Source organism: Melanerpes formicivorus, unplaced genomic scaffold (assembly GCF_026170545.1).
Source record: "Melanerpes formicivorus ecotype bairdi unplaced genomic scaffold, bMelFor1.0.p_v2 SCAF_7, whole genome shotgun sequence".
Taxonomy (NCBI): domain Eukaryota; kingdom Metazoa; phylum Chordata; class Aves; order Piciformes; family Picidae; genus Melanerpes; species Melanerpes formicivorus.
Window position 1 is genome coordinate 22,908,434 of NW_027142359.1, and position 21,737 is coordinate 22,930,170.

At 48.9% G+C, this 21,737-nt stretch overlaps 1 protein-coding gene across 1 annotated transcript in view; it reads left to right on the forward strand.

Moving 5' to 3' along the window:
* Positions 1 to 21,737, forward strand: part of PAPPA2 (pappalysin 2) — a 105,337-nt gene that overhangs the window by 56,659 nt on the left and 26,941 nt on the right. Inside the window, exons 14-16 of the mRNA XM_068141381.1 lie at positions 8,403 to 8,574; positions 11,225 to 11,399; positions 13,874 to 14,087. Of these exons, the coding sequence (XP_067997482.1) occupies positions 8,403 to 8,574; positions 11,225 to 11,399; positions 13,874 to 14,087 (561 nt within the window). The remainder of the gene's footprint in view (positions 1 to 8,402; positions 8,575 to 11,224; positions 11,400 to 13,873; positions 14,088 to 21,737) is intronic.

Sequence of the window (21,737 nt, forward strand, 5' to 3'; positions counted from 1 at the left end):
GAAAAGCTGTGGTGAGTTCATTGGAAAGGTGCTGCAAGGACCACCCGAGTGGGTGGGTTTATTCCCAGGGGAGCGCCCACTTCTGCTCCCTTAAAAATGTTTTATGCATTGAGGTGAATCTGGGTTAAGTTTCCTCTTCTTCAGCAAGTGGATGTCAGGGAGAGAAAATCAAATGGAGGAGGCTGTTTCTGTCTTTTCCAGTACAGAGATGATGGTGTTTCATTTCCTTCCCTCTGGCTTAGGGTGCTCCACAGTCAGGGATGATACACAAAGTCAATGGACCCTTGTGTTGGGATCTCAAGGTTGCCCCTGATGGGCTGAAACATGCTCAGGTCATGATGGACTTCCATCCCCACTCTGACCTCCTAGGTAGTGTCTGCTCAGGTTCTTCTTGCATGTGCAGTGAGAGTTGTCTGCTCTGAGGACAGCACATGCTGCCTGCACATCTGCTCCCTGCCTCTCCCAGGCAAGTGCAGCCTCATGAGTGTAGCATGAGGTCCATCAGAGTAGGTTATGCCTGTACTACACCCAAAATGTCCTTTTTCTTTGACCTGGGGGAACACACCTCAAGAATCACTTGCCTTCCTGGGGCATGGGCACACCTCAGACTCTGTTTGTGTCTTTGACCTCTCAAGGTGTCTCTCCTCCAACATTAAAGGCCATTGACCTCTGGTGCTTCTCTTGTGTGTCCTTTGACTGGACTGATGGGCAGTGCTGGCCAAGGCTCTACTGTAGATCTTGACTGGCTTTAACCAGTGACTTCACTGTCCAGCTGTGAGGTGGCAAAGGAAACCCTTTGGAGGTGTCAGGGATCATTTTCATGGGCTGTCCCATTCTGTTTGTTCCCTGCAGCTTAGCTTCTTGAGCTTAATGCTTTGCATATGGGTGCTTTTCAGGATGTTCAAGGCATCTCCTGCCTTTCCCTGGGACTAGCCTCTCTCACTTAGAAAAAAAACTATGTCCCAACACAAGTTTTCCACCAGTTTGATGTTGTGTCAAATACAGCAGCTGAACAGCTGTAGAAACAGGCTGCTTGGTGTCACCTCACAGAAGGGGTCATCTGGTCTAAATGTGGCCAACCCCTGATACAACAATAGAAGGTGAATAACAACACAGAGCAATTGTGTGAGGTGCAAGATGGGTTTCCTTCTTGATTCCAGTGAAAGATTAACTACCTCCTGGTGAAACCCTGAAGTTTGATCTAGGTTTCATATTCTCTTACTGGTATCGACATTAGGTCATAGAGTGGTTTTGGTTGGAAAAGATCATTGAGACCAACTGTTCTCTAACTCTCCCTCCTGGGGAGCCTATTCTAGTGTTTGATAACCCTTTCAGGTGAATCACACAAAGACTTCTGTCCTTCCAATGTCCAGTGAAAAAGGAAAGGAGTGCTGGGACACCCTGAGGTTTGCCTGCAGAGCCCTTGGTGGAGCACTGCAGCCTGCCTGTCACAATCCTCCTCTGCCTTCCCTAATGTCATACACAGGCATTATCATTTTTCATAGGAGCTGGATGAAAGGTGTCCTTAACTCTTGTTACAGCCTGCAGGAGGTGATGAATCCACCACCTTCCTTGCTGAGCTGTTCTTGTATCTTGTAACCCTCTCTGCTGAGATGTTGCCTCTGATTTCAAGATGAAAGTTGTTGCTTTCACTCCATCCTTGTCAGAAAGGTCTAAATGCCTCCTGCCAGCAAACTTTTTGTGTGTGTGTCTGTCTGTCAAGTGATAGATTCTCTCACTATCTCGCCTCTGTCATGATAAATACTTTTCCTTCCTTAAATCTTGTAGCAGAAGTCTTGCAGTCCAGCTGTGTCTTCTGATTGCAGCTGCCTTTTGAAATCCCTCTTCTATTTCCATCTCTGTCTTGATGGTGGATGTGGATCAGAAGTGAATTCCTCTGCATGATGGGAGATGGCAGAAATGAGGTACAGTGTGTTGCTGGGAATCAGATGTGGATAAAGGCTTTCTTTGGGATAGCTGAATATGCATCCTTGAGGAATGCTGGCAGATAAATCCTGCCTGCACACTGGCCTTGTGATCCTAGAATGGTTTGAGTTGGAAGGGATCTTAAAGATCATCTAGTTCCAAACCCGTCACCATGGGCAGGGACACCTTCCACTAGACCAGATTGCTTAATACCTTGTCCAACCTGGCCTTGACCCGCTCCAGGGTTATGGGCAGGTGGGCCATCTGTCTTCAGGAAGAGTCAGGGTCAGCTCCTCTCATGAGTGATGAAGGTACAGACTGAGAAACTGACTATACCAAGTTTGACCTAGTCTTCAGCCTCGCTTTCTGTGCTTCTATAGATCTATTTTGGTGTAGCAAACAAAAAGCCATGGAAAGAAGCTGTCTGGAAATAGATTAAGATTGATCTGCTCTCGCTTCTTTTTCTTCCTTTGCCACTATGGTTACAGAGAGGCCAAGAGGTCATTTGACATCTTGCTGGTGCCTTTTCTCTGTCTGTGAGGTAGATGACAGCAGCTGACTCACAGGGATATTACTTTTTGCCAAGTTTCTTTGGGAGTCACGTAGAGAAGCAATCATCTCTTCCTGGGATGACAACCTCAGTGAAGATCGTAATCAAGAAGCGTCACCACCGTTGGGTCTGTACACGTAGCCTGCTCCCACAAGCGTGGTTGCCGACAAAGTTCCTGGAAAAGTGAGACCTTTCCCCTTCACAAGAAACACACCCAAAGGGAGAAATTCCCAAGTATTTCCAAAACACCTTTTCTCATTTCTTAGCTATTCTCTTTTGCTAGACCACATTGGGGTAAACATCTTATCTCACTGATGTTCACTGCTGCAATCCAGACTCCACCACATTACATGTAGGGACTGCTTTTAACTTCAGGAGATTTGGCTGAAGCCTTTCCCTTTCCATCAACGTCTCCTCTAACGCCCTCTCCCCAAAAATTCGCACCATGAGATGAGCTTCTTATTAGAATTTTCCCCTGTTAGAGCTGGAGCTTGATGATAAGGGCTGTTCTAGCAGCAATCTTTGGTCTGGTTAGCTATTACAGCAATTTATGGATTATTTATTAGGCAGCTGCACTATATTTGGCTTGGCTTAGCTTGACTTGGGGATATCCATCACTGTTTTCTGGGTTCCATGATGCAATTGCTGTAAAATGTGACATTTCAGCTTTTCATTTCAGCCCAAATTGGGCTTTGTCACAACAAAATGCTGGCTCCCTACCATTGTTGCCACAATCAGCTCAGCCTGCTCCATCGCTTGCAGTTGCCTCCTGCTTTTAGTCTAGAGAAATGAAGGGTCCTAAAGGAAAAGCTTTTGCTCTAGTTGATAAGTTTGGTCCCGTTTCAGAACAAAGCTCTTATCTTCCCAGAGTAGTTAGGATGATCACTAGGCAGAATTTCACAAATTTTCAGCACAGAAGCTTTCTTTGATGTGTGAGTTATTGGGCTTGATGAGCCCAGACAATTGTGCAGGCTGGTGCTGATGTGGAAGAAGATGGGGAGAACAAAAAATCCTTCGTATTTCATAAAAGTGTTGTTGTCAAATCCTTAGTTTGAGCTTCAAAAGATGCTAGGATAAAAATGGACATTTTGGGGGAATGTTTCATGCAGAAATACAATATTGGCTTGTCCTACATCTTACACAGCCTGAATCTAAAATGGGAAAGTCAGGAGTTTGCAGCTGCGATGCAGGAATTTCATTTATCATCAAAAGGAGAAAGAGCTCCTTCATGCTGAGATCAGAACTGGGCTAACTGCACCATTTCCTCATCCAGCCTTCGTGAGGCTGTTCCAGCAGCTGGGAGCAGTGATTTATGCCATCACTTTACTCAAAGCTTGGTAAGGCATGTGGATCATGATGGGGCCAGACCACATGACTTTCAGTTTTTGGCCTTGTGCTTTTATGCCATCAGGTTCAAGGATGTTGTTGCCCAGAGTGTTACAGTGATAGTCATGATGCTGATGATAATGACAAAGCAAAGTTTGTTGGTAGAGATGATATATATTCTTCATGGAAGAATTCTTCATGGTTGTCAAGCTCTGGAACAGGCTGCTCAGGGCAGTGCTGGAGTCCCCATCCCTGGAGGGATTGCAAAGCCATGCAGATGTGGTGCTGAGGGACATGGTTTAGTGGTGAGCAGGCAGTGCTGAGTTAATGGTTGGACTTGATGGTCCTAAAGGTCTCTTCCAACCAAAACGATTCTATGATTCTATGTATCTTTTTTCCTCCCTAAGCTTACTGCTATATTTGAGAAAATCAGACAGCTTTCCTCTACAGGTCTGCTGCATCAGACTTCAAAGCTACATGTAGGATGAAAACAGCCTCTCAGAACTTGAGTTGATAGGTCTTGGGTCACTTCCAAAACAAAACCTAGTGTGTATCTGTGGATTAGGAGAAATTAGTCACCTTGGACAAAGAGAAAGCTAATTGTTGCTAAAATCCATCTGTAAAGAATGTGTGTATGAGTCTGGACATGTAGGATACATAAAAAGAAATATTTGGGATGATCTGTAATGATCAATTCTTTAGGTACAATTAACCTGTTTGCATCATCATTTGCATATACAGTGTACAAAAGAAAGAAACTTGCTTATCTCTTGATCTACTTTATCCCAGCATTGCCAGTCACATTTCTGAACTGCTGGAAAACCAAGCTGTGCCAGGTAGTGCTGAGAAGGATCAGTGCTTCCTTACATCTTAGTTACAAACAGTCTTGTCCCATCTGATGAGGTTGCCCCAGACAATGTGCCATTGCTTCATCACCATTGCTGCTCCAACCTGGCCTGGCCGAACGTCCCCCAGAAGGTGCCCACCACCCCTGCTGAAACCAGTGCAGCCATGGCTGCATGCTCCACAACTCAACACAGCAGATGAAGTTAGGGGTCCTGGTGTGGTCACTCATATACCCTGTAGCCTACAGTTGCTTGATGAACTCACCACTCACCTCCCAGTCCTACAGAACCACACAGATGATTAAGGGAGTGGAACATCTGCCTTATGAGGAAAGGCTAATGCAGCTGAGTCTCTTTAGCTTGGAGAAGAGGAGACTGAAAGGTGACCTCATTTGTGTTTATAAAGATTGTAAAAGCAATGTCAGGAGGATGGCAGCAGGCTCTGCTCAGTGATGTCAAATGATAGGACAAGGGGCAATGGGTGTGAACTGGAGCAGAGGAGGTTCCATGTGAATATAGGGAACAGGCTGCCCAGAGAGTTTGTAGAGACTCCTTCTCTGAAGATACTAAAAACCCACCTGGATGCATTCCTGTGTGACTTAGTCTGTGTGATCCTGCTCTGGCAAAGGGGGTTAAACTGGATGATCTTTCAATGTTCCTCCTAACCTTCTGTGATTCCCAATGTGAGATCTATGATTTGCTTAGGTAACCTCCATGTGCCTAGGAGTCATCAGGAGTAAGGCCTTTCTTGAGGTGGTGTCTTGATGTAACAGCAAGCACCATGGTAGGAGACAGGATGCACACCCACCACTCATCTCCCAGCCCTTCTTCCCAAAATGTGGTCCATGATTTGCCTAGATAACCTCTATGTGCATGGAGGCATTCAGGGAGGCAAGGACTATTTTGCAGTGGTGTGTTGATTGCAGCACCATAGTAGGAGGAATGCTATGCACTACTTGCATCTCTCCACCTGCCTGTGGCTGATAAGGAAGGGGATGGGATGTTAGAGCATGGTTGGAAAGAGGAGAAGCTCATCCTCTGTGCAGAAGCACAGACTCCAAGCGGTTTAGGACAGCAGCTCTGTTGTGGAGTAGTGGAGTTGTGGACAGGAGCATGTGTACGTGTGCTGGGGGCACAGGCAGGGAGCAAAGCAACTGCAGGAGGGGAAGGGAGAGGGCTTCAATTGGTACCAGATGCCCTCAGAAGCTAATGACCTGACAAACGCTCTGCTCATAAAACAAATTCTTTAAAAAGGAAGCAAATGGAAATATAAGCTAGTGAAAGAATTTGCAGCAGCTGCCCTGAAACCATTTCTCACTTCATAAACAGGTCTGCATTGAAAAAACAGCCCCTTTCTTCTTGTTCTCCTTTGTGGTCCCCTCCTGTGCCCACCGGCTCTTGCAGGGCTGTGGCCTGCAGGTTTCCACCGTGCCTTTGGCTCCGGCGGACTTGTCCGGAGTCAAAAGCACATCGCATTCCCCTAACGCTGCTGCCGGCACAGCCAGCCCTCTGAAGGTTTGAAAACGGCTTTTGGGTGTCGGATGTGGGATTTCTAGCCATGCATTCTTGGCTGGAGAAGTTGAGTGAATGCAACAGGCAAAGACTATCTCTGCCTCCCCTGGGAGAAACACGCAGCTGACGTGCCTGAGGGATGGGATCAGGGCAAGCTTGTGGGGCCCTGTGACCCTTGTAAGGTTCGACAAGGCCAAACGCAAAGACTTGCACCTGGGTCAGGGCAGTTCCTAATACCAACACAGACGAGGGGATGAAGGGATGGAGAGCAGCCCTGCAGAGGAGGACTTGGGAGTGCTGGAGGGTGAAAAGCTCAACATGAGCTGGCACTGTGTACTCACAGCCCAGACCAAACTGTCTCCTGGGCTGATCCCCAGCAGCTTGGGCAGGGAGGGGATTCTGCCCCTCTGCTTCACTCTGCTGAGACCCCACCTGCAGTGATGGGTCCTCCAGCTCTGCAGTCCTCTGCACAGTGGACACATGGACCTGTTGGAGTGGAGCTAGAGGAGGCCACAGCGATGATGGGGGTACTGTAAGCCCTCTGCTGTGAGAAGGCTGAGAGACTTGGGGCTGTTCAGCCTGGAGAAGAGAATGCTTCATTTCATCTTAGGTAATTAATCTACTGGCTGTTTTTCACTGATGGAGACTGTAGCCTTCTTACCAATGCTCCTCTTCATTATAGGATTATTTGATGGTTAATCAGAATTAATCAAGGACTACTAACAACTGGTCCTTGGTGGGAAGCTACTGTAGAGAAAAGGGCAATTTATTACCAAGGGATGGGTGACACATTGCAAGCTTTCCTAGGACCTCTCATAACTTCAGGTGGGGCACAGGGAGGATGATTCCTCCTTTTAGCTGCATCTCACCTTGGTGGCCACAGCTGAGCCTGTAGAGCTGGACAGGTGTGTGCTGAGATGGTCTTAATCCCAAAGAACCTGGCATCAAACATGCACAGGTTTGAGACTCTGCCTGGGCCTGTGAGAAGAGTAGAGGTGCGGAAGACTATGAAAGGGGAGTGGGAAGGTGACAAGAGTAGGTGGAGAAGACAGCTGCAGTATGTCTAGCTTCTCACTTTCCTGTAGCTATGTGGACACAAAGCTTTGGCAATCCTGCTGCCAGGTCTGGGGAGCACTGCACAGTCTGACAAACAGCTCAGCGTTGGTTTCCTAATGTCTGCAGAGATTTCTTCTCTGCTATACATTTCGTTGCAGTTGGTGAAGCCTCTGTGGGTTCTCAGATGTTTCATACAGAGTTTGACGTACCCATTGCCCTTCTATCAGCAGAAGCCTTTTCTTCCTGGCCATCTGTTTCTGCACATCTTACCTTATTTTGTGCTAAGGGTGACTGAAATTGAGGCATGAATTCCAAGTTTACAAGCCAGGAGAAACACCTGGTGTCACTATCTGGACTTTGTTGCCTTTGGAAAGCACACATCTCTTGCTGTCTACTGCCTGTCCCCAAATACCAGTAACTGAGACTCATGCGTGAGTAGAGGACAGGAGGACACCTACAGCACTGCAGAGCACAGCTTCAGCAGGTCTCTTGCCACAAGTTATTTAGTGTCCAGGGTGATTTGAGCATGTTGGAAATGAGACATCATCATGTGGTGGAGACCACCTTATTCCTGGAGAAGCTGCAGCCCTCTCAGGAAGGTGCTACAGTGACTGCTGTACATAGGTCTCCTCCTTGTGCTTGCAGGTAGGCTGCTTGATAGGACCATCTTGTGTCAGCTCTCCTGTTTTGGACATGGGACAGTTGTGACCTTGCTGAATATGCCATCTGCCTGCCCTCTCCCTGTCATGTCCTTCTTATCATTCTCTTGGTCCACCTATGTGGAGCACCACCAGCTCCTTTGGTACTAGGCTGAGTGCAAGCTCTGTGCAATGAAGATCGCACACCCTGGGGCAGAGGAGCGGAAGCAGCCCCACCAGACAGCATGGACTTTGGAAAGAGCATTGTTGGGCCATGCCCAACATGATGACATGATGGTCTGTGGGAAGGTGAGACTTGGAGTTGGGTAGAGGTTCTGTCAAGGCAGAGCTGGGAAAAAGTACCATCCTTGTATCATCAGCAGGAGACTTCAAGCCTGGTAAAAGCTGGAGCTGAGAGATAGGTGTGTATATCTGTAAGCATCTGTGATCTGCTTTGCATCCCATGCAGGGACCATCCAGAGAGAGTCCCTTCTTGCTAAAAACAGTGTTGGGTCCCACTGGTTGATCCCTTCCCTTTCTCCTCCACAGCTGTGCCCACGGTGCCTGTGCAGGATGGGGAAGCTGCAAACAGCCTCTGCTCGCTCATGCTGCCATCCTCAGCTGTACCTCTGACGGTCCAAGGCACATGGTGTGCACTGCTGCCTGCGAAAAGGGCTTTGTCCTTCACTCCAGCAATGGGAAGAGCCTGGCCTCTATGCAGGTGAGTGGACCTGAGGGTAAGGGTGATCTCAGCCCACTGGACCAAGAGCTAGTTAAGAAAGATTTAACCACTCTGAAGCAGTTGGCATGACCCCAGGGTACCTTGTTCCTCCTGCCCTCATCTACTTGCTGTTTTTCCAACAAGCTTCAGCCCAAAGAAGGCTTTGGTGCTGGAACGCTGTGCTGGTGTCTGGAGGTTCTGCTCTGCAGACCTGCCCCTTTCCTTCCCTCACTGCAGACCCAGCTCTGCTAGCCCAAAAGCCACTGCAGGAGATGGAGTCATAGAATTATTTTGGTTGGAAAAGACCTCCAAGATCACCGACTCCGATACTCCAAGCTAGGGTGATGCACTCCTACAGAGGGAGAGGTAGATGCTTCTCCAGATGGGCATTGCTGGGAGGGTTAAACATCCCTGGGATGTTTTTTCTCTTAAAGCTGAAGTGAGTGGCTCAGGAAAGAATGAAGTCATTGCAGAGAGACTATATTTAGAGGCAGCTGAGAGCATGGAGAGCTTTTCTTCCTTTGTGTTGCATTGCAGTAATGCTGCCCATGCCAGCAGGACAGCACAGAGGTCACCATGAAAGAGTCCATTCTATTTTCCAGCGGGCTGGGGATGTCTTGTAAAAACCACAAGCTACCATGGCTCTATGTGACAGAGAAGACCTGGAACTGATACGTCCTTGGGAGCTGAGCTGCCTTGGGTCTAGGCGGTCACCTCGGCAGAGTTGTGGGCACAGTGTGCCCTATCCCTAGGCTGTTTCTGGAGGGGGGACAGGAGACAGTCTCCGTGTTTGAGCTGGTCTCCATATCAGCAAGAGTGGGGTGGAGACAGATGGAGGTGGGTCAGGTAATATCAGCAGGGTGGACCTTTCCTTTCCTTGGAGAGTTGTGAGGGCAGGTTTCCTGTGCTGCAGCCATTGGTGCTTGTCCAAGGAGAGGTGGGCACTGGAAAGGGCAATGGGGGTGCACTGCTCAGCCCCTTGTCACCAGGGAGGTTTTTAATTACATGGTGACATGGCCCTGGGGGCTGAGCATGCCCAGAGAAAACAAAAAGTCCCCCAAAACAAAACTGCACAAATCTGCCTTGGGTGACACTTTTCTCACTTTTGGCAGTGAGATGGGAAACTTCTGGACAGAGCTTTGCAATGTGATTGTCACAGCAGATGGCATCTTGTAGGCATCTTGTAAGCATCTTGTCCTGAGCCCTCCAGTGATGTTACTTGTTTGGCTCTGTGACCCTACTTTTCTGAGGCATTGTGGGGAAAATGCTCACAGCTCTTTCCTGAGCATCCACCCCACCTGGGTCAGCTACACCGTGATCCTGCAAGGCTACAAAGATGATGAGGGGACTGGAACATCTCTCTTATGAGGAAAGACAGAGAGAATTGGTCTTTCTGGTCTGGAAAAGAGAGGACTTGAGGGGTGATTTTCTCAATGCTTAGAAATATTTAAAGGGTGAGTGTCAGGAGGGTGGGGCCAGTCTTTGTTCAGCGGCTGCCCTGAGAGGTGGTGGAGTCTCTATCTCTGGAAACATTCAAAACCCACCTGGATGTGTTCCTGTGTGACCTTCTTTAGGTGAACCTGCCTTGTCAAGATTGGACTTGATGATCTCCAGAGGTCTTTTGCAAACCCTACCAATCTGTGATTCTGTGTGCACTCAAGAGTACCAGACTCAAATTTAGTGGTGGTCTTCAGAACCACCACTTCCAGGTTCAATGAGGGAACGGATCACACATTTGACTATATGAGCAGCCAGTGAAGGGACATCAGGAACAGCTGCAAGACAGTTTGAAGACCCTGCCTCAGGACTGCTAGGCTGGGGTTACTATTTCAGGATTGGAAATCATAGAACATTGTGGTTGGAAGGGAGCTTTAAAATATCACCTAGTCCAACGCCCCTGCCATGGCAGCAGACACCTGCTAGACACTTTTTGATAGCCTAGATTCCCCATGCCACACCATCATCCAGCACTCTGTTTTGGTGAAGACCATGGCACATTCTGATCATGCATAGTGGTGGGACCACAGGGAGTTAGGCTGTCATCCAGTTTCCCCTCCCCCCCCCCCCCCCCAAGAAAGATTGTGTAATTTGGATATGTAAATGAAATTATATGAACCTCTGATTCCAGTGGAGTCTGTGGCACAGAGAATGTGGGGAAAACATTCAACAGGAGAGCTGTCCCTCAATGGCACAGCAAGACTTGACCTACTAGGGGAGAAAATTGCAGTGCAGAGAGCTGGGAATACCTCGTAGCTCAGTTGTGGTGTTTTCATTTTTCCCTTGAGGTCCGCTGCTAACACTCGGCATCATGCAGCTAATGTTGCATATTTGCTCTTGAGCAGAAAGCTTGAGTGTTACCCCGAGGGCCATTCACTGCTTTCACACCCCAAAATCACCCCAGGTAATTGTAAGAGGCTTCATGACTCAGTGCCCAGAATAGGGAGAAAGGGCACACTGGTAAGGAAAAGTGAAAGGATTCTCTACTTACTCTGAAACCTGAGACAGCCCTTTCTGCTGTGATGGCAAACCCGTAGATTCAAGGCCAAGATGTGATGGGGCTCTGAGCAACCTGATCTAGTTAAACCTATCTCTATGATCTGTGATTAAAGCTCATTTGCAGAGGTCTGATAGAGCCTTGCTTTCTCCACAGGAGGTGGTGCTGATGTGCAACTCAGGACGGTGGGACAGAGCTGTGACTTGTGACCCTGTCGACTGTGGTGTCCCTGACCAGTCCCACGTGTACCATGCTGAGTTCTCCTGCCCCAAGGGTACAACCTACCTGCAGAGATGTTCCTTCTCCTGCATCCACCCAGCCAAGCTTCAAGGTATGGTCTGAAGTGCTAGGAGGTTTAGGCTGCATATCAGGAAGAAATTCTTTACTGTGAGGGAGGTGAGACACTGGAACAGGTTGCCCAGGGAAGTTGTGGATGCCCCCTCCTTGGAGGTGTTCAAGACCAGGTTGGATGAGGCCTTGAGCAACTTGGTGTAGTGAAAGGTGTCCCTATCCATGGGATGGGGGGTGGAACTAGATGATCTTTAAGGTCCCTTCCAACCCAAAACATTCTGTTATTCCTATGATTTAACCACTCTTTTTGGAGACACCTTTCTGTACTTCTTTCAAGCTGTTCAAACTGGGCACTGCTCCTTTGATTTCCCATTTATCCTGGCTTCTGCCAGCTGAGAGGCTTCCCCAAACAGTGGACATCTGTTTGCCTTGACCTGAGACACCACAGTGTGGGCATAATTCCCTCTTGACTGCCATTCTTTAACTGCAAGCCCATATCCATCCACCTCAGGGTGTAGGGATGTCTTCTCCTGATAGCCTGTGAGGTCTGGCAGCCTCCAGTATTATGGGGATGAAGGAGGCCAGTACTGTGCAGGCAGCCAGTGAGGACAGACAGAGAGGACTTCAGAGAGCCCAAAGTAGCTTGGTGCCTGGTGGCTGTGGGGAAGCCTGTGGTTCAGGAGGCCTGAGACTGTATAAAGCCATAGAGACTGATGCCTACAGCTACAGAGTGGTCTGGGAGATGCTCACCACCCAGACACACAGCAGCCCCCCAGACACTCTATGGCCTGGCTTTCGTTCTGCCGACTCCATCAAGAGCCGCAGGAATGTTTTTAAGCCTTGCTGGAGAAAGAGAGCTACTGTTCCTGTCTGTGCAAGGCTGAGCTGGACAGGCTTCCAGGGGTAATTGCCTTGACAGCTTCAAGCATTGGGACTTTATGCGAGTTTCCACCAGCGCCTTTGCTCCGAACAATCACATACAACAAATCATTTTAATGGGTGCCCTATTTTATGGAGACATTTATAGCCAAACCCTAGGAAAATCATTTACATTTTCTTTCTGTCTTTCTTTCTTTCTTTCTTTCCCCCCCCTTAAAGTTAAATCTTAGGAGCAGGGAATTAAGGTCTCATTTCATGGCAGGGTTGATGCCAGCAGACCCCTGGCGTGAGATGATCAAAGGGTAGTGCATGAACTCAGCTGCACAAATTCTGCACCAACAGATGCCCCTTGGCTTTGGATGGGTCAGCTGAGGGCAGGGCTTGAATCTGGTCTTTCACTAAAGCTGCCTCTGGTTCCCGCTGAAGTCAATGGGAGGTTTGCCCAGGGCTCCCTCCGTGGGAAGGCGTCCCCTCAGTGGAGTGCCCTGGGTGATTTCCAGTGGCTGACACAACGGCTGGTGGTGCTTGGCCAAGGCTTCCAAAAGCTCAGAGGTCCAGCTGACTCGGCTGGGCTGCTGAGGCAGGGGGTGCTTGATGCTTGAAGTCCCTGAAGGCTTGCATCCTTATGGGCGGGCTCTCAAGGCTAATAAATGCTAAGAATAGGCGAGGAAAGGATGACATGGGCTGTGTGGGGGACAGCCCTCAGCAGCGCCGGCCCATCAGGAACTCAAGTGCTGAGTGGAGGCATGGTCTTGTGCCTGGTCCAAGAGCAGAGCAGTGATGAGAAAAGAAAAAAAAAAAGGCAAGCAATGCTCAAAGCACTCTGGCTGCCCCAGAATGTGCTGATCCAAACCTCTCAGTAGGAAGAGTCCCATTCAATCCAATCCAGCAGTTTTTTTTCTTCCTCAGCAGTTCCCAGAGAACCATCCATCATCCACACCATGTGGGTGATGCTGTCCCAGATACTTACTGTAGGCACACCCAGAGCTGTGCAGTTTTGACCACCCATTAGCTGGGGCTATCACATGCCCTTTTCTCCAGAGGGACAATGGAGTTGGGCTGTCATACTCAACCCAAACCTTTAGTAATGGGTGGCTTGAACTCCCAGTCACACCAGTTGGGCTCTTATGCCTGTCCTCCTGGCACTTCTCATCTTGGACTGCACATGTAGCACACAGCTTGTAAGGGCAGGTAAGGACAAGCTGTAAAAAGCACCTGGGGTAAATGTAGGTGGGCTGAACTAGATATTATAGACAGTTGTCATACACAAAAGCTCCCAACCCACTATCCTGAGGTATCACCAGAGGGGAAGCTTAAGGGAATTTTTTGGGGAGGTTTGCAGAAGCGAGACCCTTTCTCCATCTCCTAGAAGCTGTCCCTTCCCTGCTTCTGTCTGTATTCAAACAATTTTTGCCTGAGCCTGACCAAGCATGCAATGGAGCCCATGGTCTTCATATTTGTTGCCTCCCTTGGCATCAGTATCCCCTCTGATGAGAGGACTTCACAGAATCATAGCTGGTTTGGCTTGAAATGGACTTTTAAATGACTTTCACTGGTTGCTCTGAGCTTCTCTCAGCAGGACTCCATCCCTAGGTCAACTCTAACCCCAACACACTGCTTCTCTTTTATGGTCAGGAACAAACCAGTGGCTGACCTGCCTGGAAGACGGTCTCTGGTCACTCCCTGAAGCCTACTGCAAGTTGGAGTGTGACGCACCTCCTTTGGTGGCCAACGCCAAGCTGCTGGTCCCGCGCTGCCTGCAGGGAAACCATGACGTGGGCTCCGTCTGTCGCTACAAGTGCAAGCCTGGATACCATGTGGCTGAGAATGCAGCAGGCAAGACTAAGAAGTAAGTCTGTGGTGGGTCTGTTATCACTGTTTCCTTCCTCCTCTTCTCCCAGTGTGAGTGAGGAAGAGAGGTGATGGCGTGCTGGCAGTTTTGAAGAGCTGATTTGATAGGTACAAGGCAGAGCAGCTGGAAATGAAGTGTGAGAAGCATTGCCCTGGGCTAGGTGAAAACAGGTGGGGAAAAGATGTAAACTGCTGGTGCCCACACATGTATGTTGAGTGTCTTAACCCAAAGCATGTGAACTTTCACCTGCACCTGAACGTGCTGGTCACAGGGGGAAAATAAAGCAAGTGCTGAAGTGTTTGTGGACTCTCAGGTAATTAGATGTAATGGGATGGTGGAAGATCCCTGCTGTCTATCCTGATAAAACATAAATCAAGACACTGGGAGTCAGGTTAGTGGTTAACACTTGGTTACCACAGCCTTTGGGCAGGGTTAATGTTTTGCCCCCTGCACCTCTTAGCTAAATTTCTTCTCAAGCCTTGGCAATTCAATGGGAAAAGATTTTTCCCCATGCTTAGGGGGAAAATTCCTGGTGATTCACTAGCCCCACACTCAGCCAGTACGGTGGTAATGGGGGGTGAAATAGCACTTTGTCTATGACACCTCCAGCTGGAGTCCCTGCTGAGTATGGTCACCAAAGGCTCCCTGCACTGGATGGGTCCTGCCCAGAGTCTTGACACTAGCCCAAATCAGGTAATTATGTGCTAATTGTTTAACGCTCCCTTCCAGTGGTAATTGGATGCAGACTTCATCTCTACTTTGCTCTGGGGTAGGATTGTTGTGCGCTGCAAAACAGTTGCCAAATTTCTTGCCTTGTAATGAAGGAAGTGGTTTCTGTAAACAGCTTTTCACAGTGTTGGGAGCCTTTCTTGGGCCGAGGGGAGCTGAGCAAATCATGATTATGGCTGTGATCACATGGATGGCTTTGCAGAGTGGCGAGCAGCTTGCATGCCTGTGGCATTCCAGGCGCTGGATGTGCAATCAGATCAACTCAGCTCTACCATCTCTAGTAACTGTTGTTCAAAAGGATGCCCTCTGGGACATCCTGAGGCTCCTCCAATACGTGTGTCTCTTCCCTGTAGGTCTGGCCAGGAAAATCTCACCAAGTGGTTTACATTTTCACAGTAATGCAGGTTGACAGAATGCTTTCACATTTGCTGTTGTTATTATTACTGCTAACTGGTCTTTGATGGTAGGGTCCCATCCTGTTATGGTGAGCAAAAAAATATTAGCAGAAACAGAAAATCCATTGCCTGTTTATTATACAGATCACAGAATCACAGAATACCAGGTTGAAAGGGACCCCAAGGATTATCAGGTCCAACCTTTCTGGGTGATGATATAGTTTAAATGAGATAGCTCAGCATCCAGACCAACTGTGGTGTGAGTGGCCTGATTCGAAGTCATTCCTTTCCTGGTAATGTTGGTGTTCTATCTCATCTGGGGCTCTACAGATACACTCAGCATGAGTGCAAACCCCTTGGCATGCATAGTGAGCATCAGCTACCAGAGCCAGTAAGTAGGCCAATTGGTTGCTGGATTGCTGGAAATCCTTCTGGTGTTTCAGCCCTGGCAAGCAAAGCATGGAAGCTGCCAAAGCAAGAGTTTGCTTGCTGTGTTTCAAACTGATTTTGGAGAAAGCAAGTTGTTGAAGAGCTCTGGAAGGACTGGAACTGGTGGAGCACAGGTTCCTGAAGTGCTGGTGTGCAAACAGGGTCTTGGATGATGATTTGGACATCAGGTTTTGCAGTCTTCTTAGGTCTTCCTGGGTTCAGCAAACTGAATTCTTGATTCATTATTCCTCTGTTGTCCATCAAACCAGAAAGCAGCAGCCTTGCTGAAGGGTTTGGTGCTGTGCATGTGTTAGTGGGCATATGAAAGCAAGACTCTGTGTGTACCATTTATTGATCAAAGATCCATGGCTGACACTGAAGGCTCCTTGTTCCAGCTAAATAGCTCATCCTTGGAAATATAGTCAGGATGCCTCTGAATTCTTCTTCTAGCTCCAGCAATGATGTCTTTTTAGAGGGGAAACTCCAGCTGGCCTTGCCAGCAGCTACAGGACTTGGATTGTTCTCCAGGGAAGGTGTAGAGGCACCTTTTGGGTGTCTGTGGGTTCTCAAGGGATCAGCCCACTCTGCTACTATGCGAAAGACATGCTCAGCTCCTCACAACACTGTTACAAGAAGGTAATTTCCTTTGAGGGCTACTTGCAGACACCTTCCTGTAGGCTCCTTAATCCCCTGTGAACATGGACAGCTAAGCTTTAATAGAATCATAGAATCATTTTGGTTGGAAGAGACCTTTAAGATCATCAAGTCCAATCATTAACCCAGCATTGCCAAGACCACCACTAAAATGTGTCCCTCAGCACCACGTCTACACAGCGTTGAAATCCCTCCAGGGATGATGATTTGAGAAAGCAGGAACTCAATCCAGCCAGGGCTCAGCATCACCTCCTGACTAGCTGCCTCTTTGATCAGCCTTCTGCAGTGCCTTTCTTTCTTGTGCACCTCATAAAACACCATGGCTGCTACAGCTGGACTGGAGAACCAAGCCCTGGGGGTTTGCTTCTCATGTGATGGGGCTATGGTGCCCACCATATGCAGGCCTAAAACATGTCTGGGATCCAGCTGTCTGCTTCTGAGCTGAAGTGCTCTTGGACACAGTGCTCATGTGATTCCCACTTCTGTTTCATTAGCTGCATTTTACTGCAGGGGCAGGAAGGCTGCTTGTAAGGCTCTTGCAACCTAAGTTGAAATTCATTTCCCTATAGCAGCATCAGTGGAAGAGAAAGGGGATGAAGAAATCTGTTGGCTTGGAGAAGATGCTTTTATTATTAACCTGGGTGATGGAAGTCCCTTCAGAAATCACTGCTTGTCAACAAGGGATCCTTGAGGAAATTTTGATTGTGTAATCAAGACCCTGCCAAAGTTTTGCTGCCTTTCTGCCAGCACAATTACCTGACTGACCATGCTGACATGAAAGGGTAAACCTCCTATGTGTCTTCCTGAAGGAAATCTGTTTTCAGCCTGGGGAATCCACCTAACAGCCTGGTTTCCAGCTGCCAAGTTATTTAACATCCATCTTCAAAATATCAGTAACAAGGCAAACCCAGTGCATGCATTTTTGGTTTGTGATAGGAGCTCTCTGGGTTTGGGCAGCATCTATCCAATAGCAGCACCAACCCACCCACCTGGATCACACAGAGAAATGAACTGTCAAGGAGCAATGTTTGGCACTGTCCACAGCTGCAGCTGGTCTGAAAATCAGAGGTAAAGATACACTGGGGATAATGGGCATCACCACCAAATTGCTGTTGCTTCCACCATGAAGAACCATCTGAAGTGGCTCTCTAACAGGAATATCTAGGACATCCTTGAGAGGAGCAATCTAATGTTGGGAGGATACTCTGGTTGTGGACCAAAAAGGTCAGACCCTGGAGAGGGGTTGTTTTGCTTGCCCAGTGTGGATAATTCCTTGCAGAGAATCATAGAATTATAGAATGGTTCAGGTTGGAAGGAACCTTTAAAGATCTTCTAATCCAGCTCCCATACAATGGGCAGGAACATGTTCCACTACACCTGCCAGAGACCTGCCCAACCTCACCTTGAATGTTTTCAGGGATGGGGTATCTACCATGCTCTGGGCAACCTGGGCCAGTGTCTCACCACCCCCAGTGTCAAAAGTTTCATCTTTCTCTCTAGTCTAAATCTCCTTCAGGATCACAGGATGTTAGGGGTTGGAAGGGACCTCCAGAGATCATCCAGATGGGTCTTGAAAGTCTCCAGAGAAGGAGATTCCACAACCTCTCTGGAGAGCCTGTTTGAGTGCTCTGTGACATTCACAGTGAAGTTCCTTCTCATGTTGGAACTTCTTCCCATGGAATTGAATAGACCAGGCTGGAAGAGACCTTCGAGATATCGCATCCAACCCATCATCCAACACCATCTAATCAACTAAACCATGACACCAAGCACCCCATCAAGTCTGCTCCTAAACACCTCTAGTGATGGTGACTCCACCACCTCCCCAGGCAGCACATTCCAATGGCCAATCACTCTCTCCATGAAGAATTTCTTCCTAACATCCAGCCTAAACCTCCCCTAGTGCCTTGTTTAGTTCCAAACCATCAACCCTTTGTCCTGTGACAACAGACCCTAAAGTCCCTCTCTATCTGTCCTCTAGCCCCCTTTAAGTACTGAAAGACCACAAGAAGGTCTCCCTGGAGCCTTCTACAGGCTGAACAGCCTCTAACTCTTTCAGCCTGGCTTTAGAGCAGAGGTTTTCCAGACCTCCTGTCACTGCTTCCTCTGGCCCTGCTCCAACAGGTCTAGATCTCTCCTGTGCTAAGGACCTCAGAACTGGTCACAGTGCTCCAGCTGAGGAGAGATTCAGTGATCTCAAAGCTATGTTTGTGAGGAGTTGAGCTGCTTCTGCTAGCTTGAGGGAATGAAGCAAAGAGGAGCCAGGTATGCAGGTTGTTTCAAGCAGCTTGGAAAATCTCACCCCATAGTTTAACCAGACATCAAAGGAGCACAGCACAGCCCCATGATGAGCTTCCATGGAGATGTCAGCCCTTCTGCCTCCTCTCTCCATTCAAAGACTACGGAGATTGCTAGAGAAGGAGAGGAGGTGGGAGCATATGGAAGGGGTCAGCAGGCCAGGGACTGGAAATGCATCAGATCTCACTGGGCAAAGCAGGACAACTGAACCTGGGAGCATCATCACAGCAGGAGAGATCCTACAAGCTGCTGTGTTCAGCTTTCTTTAAACTTACCAGGAAATCTCCCTCCTTCCCCCCGGTTCTTGCTGAAGCCATCATTCTCCTGCCTTGGGAGATGAGGCTTTAGGCTCATTTATCACTGTTTCTGTATGGTGGACGCAGTCCCCTCAGGCCAGCTGCCCCAGTATGTGGCTGGATGCCAGCCAGGCTCATGCCTTCATGTCAGATGCAGCCCTTGCCGGCCTCACACGTCTCCCGTGCCTCCTCTACCCATTTGACATCCGCTTGCCCGGCTGGAGGGGGAAGCTTTGACTCCGATTTTCCTGGCTTCCCTCTTAATCCTCCAGAAATGCCACTAACCCAGATCAGAAGAAGTTGGGGGGTCTGGAAATATCAAGCTGCTCTATGAGGTGGTGTGTTTTTAATATATATATTTATTTATTATTTTCTTTAAAAGCCTCTCCCTTTCCTTCTCTGTGCTTTAATATAAACTGCTTGTTTCGTGCGTGTGGCAGTGGTCCACATGCCACCTTCTTCCCTGGGGTCAGCCCAGGCTAGCCCTGTTTGAAGTTCCTCAGCGTGAATTCTGGTGGTGGAGTGAGCCTCCAGTGCAAGATGGTTTGTCTCCCCAGGTCTAAGGAGGTTGGGAGAAGCCATGCGTGGTGCTGGCCCCACGCTGGGGCCACTCCAACACCACATCAAGAGGAGAAGCCCCAGTGAAGGTGCTGGGGCTGCAAACAGCAGCCTGCACCTGTGCAAACTGCACTTCCTCTGCTGTGCCCACCCTATGTTTGGTCCTTTTCCCTAGCTCTTCCTGTGGCTCTCAGGCAAAGGGTCTGGGCCATGATCTGGAGGTTCAGTGGCTGCATGTGTTATGTTCTGGTGGCCCACTGGGAAGTGAGAAGTAGCAGCATATGCTGTGTAGAGCATACATCTTTGCTAGACTTTAATTGTGGGCAAAGCACAATTGCTGGTCAAGATATTGTGCAGAGCTTTGCCCTACAGCACCTGACATATCCCATCCCTTCCCCTTCCTGCCTCCACATTACCTGCTGGAGCCTGAGTTCACCACACCAAGAGCCCACTCATGCAGTCTTTAGGAAAAACATGTCCCTGCTCTCTGAACCCACAAGGTTGTTAGGAGAACCTCCTAACAGGAGAGGAGAACTCGGAAAGCCTCCCAGTTTCCCACCCAGGAGTTCCCAGCAGAAATGTGATGGGAAGGGCCACCAGCTCAGGTCAGGTGGTGGGATACAAATGGGGTTTCCTTGTGTGTTTAGGGGACAGTTGGGTGGCCCCACAGAATGTCTGCTGCCACTCAGAACAAGGAGAAATTTAGTGCCTCGCCCCAGGGGTTTCTCTAATCCAGCTAAACCTCGTTCCTTGTACTGGTGGCATGCTATAAACTCCCTAATGCGGTGGCTGGAGCCCTGCCTGCTGGCACCAGCGGTGGGAGAGGACAGGGGCAAGCAGCTGGAGCAGGCTGTGTAGTGAAGAAGGAGAGGAGTGGGGACAGGGGGCGGCAGGAAAAAAAACTTACTGAGGATGGAGAGTGATCAACGCTGGCTCAGGTGAAGTGCCTCAGTGCTGTTGAGACCTGTGTGCCAAAGGAGATTGAGGGCACCCTCATTAAGTTTGCAGGTGACAAGTTGGGTGGGAGTGTTGATCTGCTTGAGGGTAAGGAAGCTCTACGGAGGGACCTGGACAGGCTGGATCAATGGGCTGAGGTTCAATAAGGCCAAGTACCAGGTCCTGCACTTGGAGCACAACTCCCTTGCAATGCTCCAGGCTTGGGGCAGAGTCACTGGAAAGCTGCCCAGGAGAAAAAGACCTTGGGGTGTTGATTGACAGATGGCTGAATCTGAGACAGTGTGTGCCCAGGTGTCCAAGAAGGCTTATGGCATCCTGGCCTGGGTCAGCAACAGTGTGGCCAGCAGCAGAAGGGAAATTATTGTGTCCTTGTACTTGGCACTGGTGAGGCCACACCTTTGAGTATTGTGTTCAGTTTTTGGCCCCTCACTAGAAAGAGGACACTGAGATGCTGCAGCATGCCCACAGTAGGGCAATGAAGCTATTGAAGGGTCTAGAGCACAAGTCTTGTGAGGAGCAGCTGAGGGAACTGGGATTGTTCAGCCTGAAGAAAAGGAGACTGAGGGAGGGAGACCTTGCTCCTTGCACCTTCCTGAAAGGAGATTGGATCAAGATGGGGCTTGGTCCTTTCTCTCAAGTAACAAGTGACAAGAGGAAACAGCCTCAAATTGCACCAGGAGAGGTTTAGGTTGGACATTAGGAAAAAATTATTCACCAAAAGGGTTGTCAATCCCTGGAACAGGCTGCCCAGGGCAGGGGTATGGTCCCTATCCCACGGGGATGTGTCCATGTGGTGCTGAGGGACAAGTTTTAGTGGTGACCTGCAGTGCAGGGCTAACAGTTGAACCTGATGATCTTAAAGGTCTTGTCTACAAAAACATTTCTTTGATTTCTGTGAAGTGTGGGGTTGCAGTGATGTGTCCTTTTCTGGGAGCAGTCCCTGGCCAGCCTGATGCCTGCTGGGATTTTGATGCCTTCGAGTAAAAATGTGGTGTCTCTATTGCTGCCAAGGGCAGGAGACTGGAAAGCGGGTGGGCTCCACTCCTGGACTTTTTCTTCCTTTCTTTTCCATCATTTTTTTGGCAAGAATGTTGTGCCTGGGCTGTTTTAGCAGCATGGGATGGTATTGGTCTGCTGTGGTATGACAGCCCCTCGGCAAGAGCAGAATTGACAGATCTGGCAGGAGTACAAAGAGGAGCCTCAGGAGCTGCTGGGTGCAGGCCAGTAGGATTTACTGGTGGAGGCTCACTCCATCCACCAAAGTATGCAGCTACTGGCAGTGGGACAAAGCAGCCCAGGATCCACAGGGGCTGCGGGGCAGAGAGGAATAG